Here is a 6,000-nt window from a genome sequence, read left to right on the forward strand (position 1 = left end):
TCTTATCTTATTTCATTTATCTCTTTTCCTTCTTTGTGCCTTGAGTCTTGTGTTGTTTGATTGTATGTTTGTCTGAAGGAAACAATAAAAACTATAATTGAAAACTAAAACATAAAATAATCAATAGATTAATCAATAATGAAATAGTTGCAGTTGCAGCAACACAGGAATTTCACTATTCCTGTGCACTTTTACATGATGTGCCGGTGTAAAAAAAGCTCTTAGGTGTTAGAAACCGGCCCAAACCGGATCACACGGTTTTTTATCAAATCTGCAATCAGAATCGACCCAGAAAACCTGCTGGTGTTTCCTTGCTGGTCTCCCTCTGACAGAAGAGGCTGCAGCTTCTTGCGGTTTGGAAACTGCAGTTTGACTTTAACTTTAACGTGCAGCTGCTGCATCATCATGAACTTCACCAAACACACGAAGCACGCGATGATGTCACCGCTGAAACCAAACCAGGACCGAGTTAACAAGGTTTCCTCCTCACTGCGGCGTTCGGCCATGATGAGACAAACTGTGATCTGTCAGGCTGAGACCCGACCGGTCAAATCCACTGAGATCTGATTCTAGATCAGTAATGTTAGTCCTGCTGTAAGAACTTACACTGACTCTCACGGATAGAAATACGTTCTGATAAATTTCAGCAAGAAAAAGACGATAAAAGGCAGCAGACTAGGTTCAAACCCTCTGACCTCTGACCTCCCTGAGGACAATTTAATTTATTCTATTGCAATAATTACATTTATTCTAGTGCAATAAGTACACTTATTCTAGTGCAAGTTACATTGTATTTATCTATTTTACTTATTATTTTAGAACCTGTGTTGTTGGCTGTGGATGTTTGTTTGCTGAGGTTGTTTTGTTTTGTTTCTGTTTTGTTCCCCTGTGTCTTTTAATTGCACTAATCAGGAGTAGCGCTCCTAATTTCGTTGTATTCTGTATAATGATAATAAAGGCTTTCTATTCTATTCCATTCTAATTTCCCATTGAGGATCAATAAAGTATCACACTATCATAATCATTACATTGCATCACCGCCTCCTCCTACATGATCAGCTGGGACAGATGAACAGGCGGTAAGCTCTGCCTCGTTAATATAATTCCACTGGCGGATCTATTCTGGGCTAATCAAAGATTTGCTCGGCTTTCAGATTACGCAACAGCTTTTAAAACTGTTCCTGGATCAGCCGGCCAGATGTGAAATAAAACGCCGCTTCAGCACAACTAAAATGTAGCTGCGCTTTCTGGACGAGATTCAGTCTGACAAATCTGAAAGGACGATCGAGACCCGGTTATCATTTTCACTTTTCCACTGTTAGATCAGTCTGAGACGTTCAAAACATTCAGGAGTTATTTAGTGATGAAGTGTTGGAACTTTTTTGGTGAACCAACTTTCCCTCAACCTGCCTCGTCTGCTTCTACTGCAGTTAGTGATTTCCTACATTTCCCAGAATTACTTTGACCCCTTTCTGGTCTCTCTCCTGCTCCTGTGGGTGGAGAAACTGGTCTCTCTCCTCTTCTCTGATGGATTTCTCCCTGTGTGATTGTTGAACGTCTCTCGGTGCAAAATGGCGGCTCTAGAAAGAAGCCCTCGCTCTTTGATTCTGAGGGACTGACACCAAAACCTGACGTTTACCGCTGAGGTTTTTACATCCTGAAACATTTTCTCATATCAGACTCCACTGGAGCTGCTGGGAATATCTGGAGGTGATGTCACCTCGTCTACGATTGGCCGGTTATCCACCAAGAAGAAAAACACAACAAACTACTGAATGGAGCCAGGTGTTTTAGGGTGGAGTTTTCCTTGAAGTAAAACGTTGTAATGTTTCATTGTTAATCTGCAAAACATGAAAACCTCATACTACAAGACTTCAGACTTTTTCCAAATCGTTCGGGTCTGCTCTTCAATTCGACAAACATCCAATCCACCAAACTGTTTCTGCTTCAATAAAACCTCAACTTTTACAAGCGGTGGTTTTCCTGCTATTGCTTCACCTCCTTCTACAAGTTTTAGACACTGAGCACGAGATAAGTTCAGCTTGGTTCACTCCCATACAGACACAATAAGGCAGAATCCGGCTGGCAGACTGTAAATCTCAGTGATTCTCAACCTTTTTCATATCAAGGACCCCTACTTTAGTCCACATTAGAGCCACGGACCCCCATTTCATGAGATTTTGTCTCTCAGACCCAAATCTGAGAATATTTTTACTGTTTGATATGATTTTGTCCAGAAATGTATAAATATCTGTATTGTAGGTAGAGAGATAACAGAGAAACTATGATCAAAACAGTCATTCTTCTACATTCTCTAATTGTGTTAAATAATGCTGAAGTTTAACAATTCATCAGTTTGTTGGGGACCCCCTGGAAACCCGCTCAAGGACCACTGGTGGTCCCCGGGCCCCACGTTGAGAACCACTCTTATCTAATACACAAGTAAAGCAGTTTAGTCACAGCATGTGGGCTACAGATAAACAGACGTGATAAACGCTTGAGGTGTCATCAGTCACAGTTCCCGTCTAACTGGTCTGATACAAAGATCTGACGCAATGCAACTGTAAAATCTATAGATTAATCACTCAGCACACTCAGCACACCCCCACAGCTCCTGCAGCAGGGGCTCCCCAAGCTTTTCACTTGAAGAAACCCCATAAAAACGTTCACATTAGACCACAGACGCCTGCTTGATCCGATTTTGCCCGGAGGAACCCCGTGTGAGGAGATTTTTGCAGAATTACATAACTGTTTATAATGTAGGTGGGGTCAAAACACTCGTCCTTACTCATTCTCTCACTCTGACTTCTACTGAGTCAAACAACACTTTTCCTCATTTACTGGGGACCCACTGGAGCCCCTCAGGGACCTCCGGTGGCCCCCCCGGACCCCGGCTTGGGATCCACTGACCTACATGAAGCCTTGGCTGCTACTCTGTCATTTTCTATCAATAACCTGTGAAAGAGAACAGTTGGCAAAGTTCAGCCACATTTCCCTCATGAGAAGGAGCGACAGTAATGAATTTTATGATCAACAATTTTAGAAGGATACTATACAAAAATCAAAGCAGAAGCATAGGAATATTATAGGAAGATTATGGTTATTTTATGGGAGATAATAACACCGTTAAGTAAGCTAAGGTCACTTTTAACTCACTATTGAGGAACACAGACACTGTAAGTTACTATTGGAATATTATAGTGATATCTTAAGAGATAAAACTACTATTAAGTACAATAAAGTCACTTTAAACTGACTACTGAGTAACACAACAACACTATAAGACCCAGTAGGAATATTATAGTGATAGCAGAGGAGATACAAATACTATAAGGTGCAATAAAGTCACTTTAAACTCACTATTGAACACCACAGAAACACTATACATCCCTAAAGAAAGACTATAGGAAGATTATAGTGATTTCATAGGAGACCGTAACACCGTTAAGTAAGATAAAGTCACTATAAACTCACTATTGAGGAACACAGACACTGTAAGTTCCTATTGGTAAATTATTGGAATATTATAGTGATATTTTAAGAGATAAAACTACCATAAAGTACAATAAAGTCACTATTGAGTAACATAAACATACTGGAAGTCCCAATATAAATATATATTAACAGCAGGGGAGATAAAAAACACAATAAGGTGCAATAAACTTACTATACTGAATACCACAGAAACACTATAAGTCCCTATAGAAATATTATAAGAGTATTATCAGAATATGATAGTGTTTTTTAGTCAGGTTTGATCGCAGCCACCGTGGGAAACAGCTACAAACCGAAAGAAGATGCCAGATTGGAAACAGATGTTGTGAGAGAAAAAACAAACTTCTGCATGTTTTCATATCTAACATTTTCATTTCATTTACAGGAACTTGAATCGATTCTCTTCGCGGAACTCATGCCGCGCGACACACATTTTTCTAATTAATCAATTAAAAATAATAAAAAAATAAAAACAAACACGGTTCATTTTCGTGCAGCTCATTCGCGGCACGTCCTCGGCCACCATGCAGCCACCCGGCCGCCTGCTAATGAACTTCCTTTCTCTGCACCTCCAGCCCGGTTCAAACTTCCCCCCAAACACACTGAACTTCTCCTCAAACTCTACTTTTTACTTCTACTTTTTTTTTTCTGCCCGGTGTCTCGCGCCCACCTTGCTGTGGCTGCAGCCCATTCCTCCTCTCTTGTCCCGGTCTGCTCCTCCGGTCCGGACCTTCTCTCTTTCCCTCTGTTGACAACTTTCAAACCGAGAAAACCTCCGACGAGCTGCCGCTGCTGGTGCTGCTGCTGCTGCCCGGCCGCTGCTCCTCCTGAACCTCCTGAACCTCCTGAACGCACCGCCGCGGCTGCCAGAGGGGGCGGGGCCTGCCGGTGCTGCGTTCAGGCGCTCCTCGTAAGCTCGTACGTTCGAGAGGGAATAAAGGTCGTCAATAAAAATCGCTTTTCTTCTTGATTTTGTTCGAAAATAATAAAAAAAATTGACCTTAATCGTGCTGTAACTTGCTGTAACTTCACCCTGCACGGATGGAAGTTTTGCTGGTTTCATCAGCTGTGTTTGTCAAAGGTGTTTATATAAGTGAGTCCAACTTTGATCATGTTGTTTTTTTTCCCATGGTTTATTTATTGGGATTTCTCGTTGGAAAAGACAAAATAATGCAGAACAACAGTCAATAAACAACAATTAAAAAAAGAAAAAAAACTACATCCTTTAACTGAAACAATACAGACATACGTAGCTTTTATCATTATCATGGAGAACAAAGAACAAGCAAAAATCACCAGAATTTTCTTTGGAAGAAAGAAGAAAATGACACCAGAGAGTATTGAGGATCAATATTCCCTCTCAGCTGATAGTTTAGTGAGCTACATCTAATAATTTATCACACTGACATAATAAAAATATCTTGTCAGTCATCAGTCGTTGCTCCACTTTGTCCCCAGAAATTATATATTCAGGTTTTAAAGTTTTAGTGGTAAATGATACTAGATGCAGGAATTTGCCATAGCATAGGCTTTAGTGAACTGGCACTGCGGATGGACTCTGTGTGAAGTCGTTTTTTGGTGTTATTAATTGTTAGTTATTATTTACAAAAATAAATAACAAAAAAAACACTTAAAAGTTAAACAAAAGATGAAAACAGAAACATAAAACGATAGGCTACTATTTTTGCATATTTAATTCTTGTATACATCACTTTTACTATCAAATGTCATTATCATATCAGGTGTATTTACCACGTCTTTGTGTCGTTCATGTGTGCTGAACTTTCAATTCTGATATTTCCGACAGTATTTGAAAGCAGCATGAATCCAAACTGTGATGACCCGCGGTCCGCAGATCTGCAAGCAGCACGTGAAGCCGGTCAGCGTGACGTTTCAGACACCACGGGCGGTGGAGATCTGTGACATGCGCAGTAGCAGCTCTATTGTCTGTGATTTAAACGGTTACCGCAATGTTGTGAAAAGCTGCGCAGTGCAACGCTGTAATGAAGTTATGTAATTGGCCTACAAAAGGTTTCATGGTTGGACTGTTTGTCATTTAGTTTTCAGAAGCGAACTAAAAACACAAAGCTATGGCAAAGGCCCTATGATAACCCACCTATTACATTTCTATACTTATTAACTACTTTAATAAAATGTAGGCTACTTATTTACAGAATAACCCACTTAACTCCACAGCATTTCATATTATTTGGTCAATGTGATGAATTATAAGTCATATGTCACCAAACGATCAGCTGAGAGGGAACTGATGCTCCCTGATGTGGATTTATTTTAAAATACACTTCTAAATAAAGTTCTGGTGATTTCTGCTCTCCATTATAATGATAAAAACTACAAGATCAGATTTGGACTGAGGTATAGTGAGCGCCACATCTTGTCATACCCAGCTGCCTCCCATGTTCTCTAATGAGGAGTTTGACCTCATGAGATGTTAAAACACATTTTCTCCAACATGTAATATAACTTGTGGACCTGGGATCCTGC

General features: G+C 40.2%; 1 protein-coding gene across 1 annotated transcript in view; it reads right to left on the reverse strand.

Annotated features, from left to right (window-relative positions):
- Positions 1-4,276, reverse strand: part of ccdc69 (coiled-coil domain containing 69) — a 28,647-nt gene extending 24,371 nt beyond the window's left edge. Inside the window, exon 1 of the mRNA XM_071535018.1 lies at positions 4,166-4,276. Coding sequence (XP_071391119.1) covers positions 4,166-4,186 — 21 coding nt within the window. The 5' untranslated portion in view covers positions 4,187-4,276. The remainder of the gene's footprint in view (positions 1-4,165) is intronic.
- Positions 4,277-6,000: the final 1,724 nt, after the last annotated feature.

The sequence above is a fragment of the Centroberyx affinis genome, unplaced genomic scaffold (genome assembly GCF_046629955.1).
Source record: "Centroberyx affinis isolate AG114_WGS23_722 - 3 ecotype Tasmania unplaced genomic scaffold, CSIRO-AGI_Caff_v1 ptg002646l_1, whole genome shotgun sequence".
In the NCBI taxonomy this organism is placed as follows: Eukaryota; Metazoa; Chordata; class Actinopteri; order Beryciformes; family Berycidae; genus Centroberyx; species Centroberyx affinis.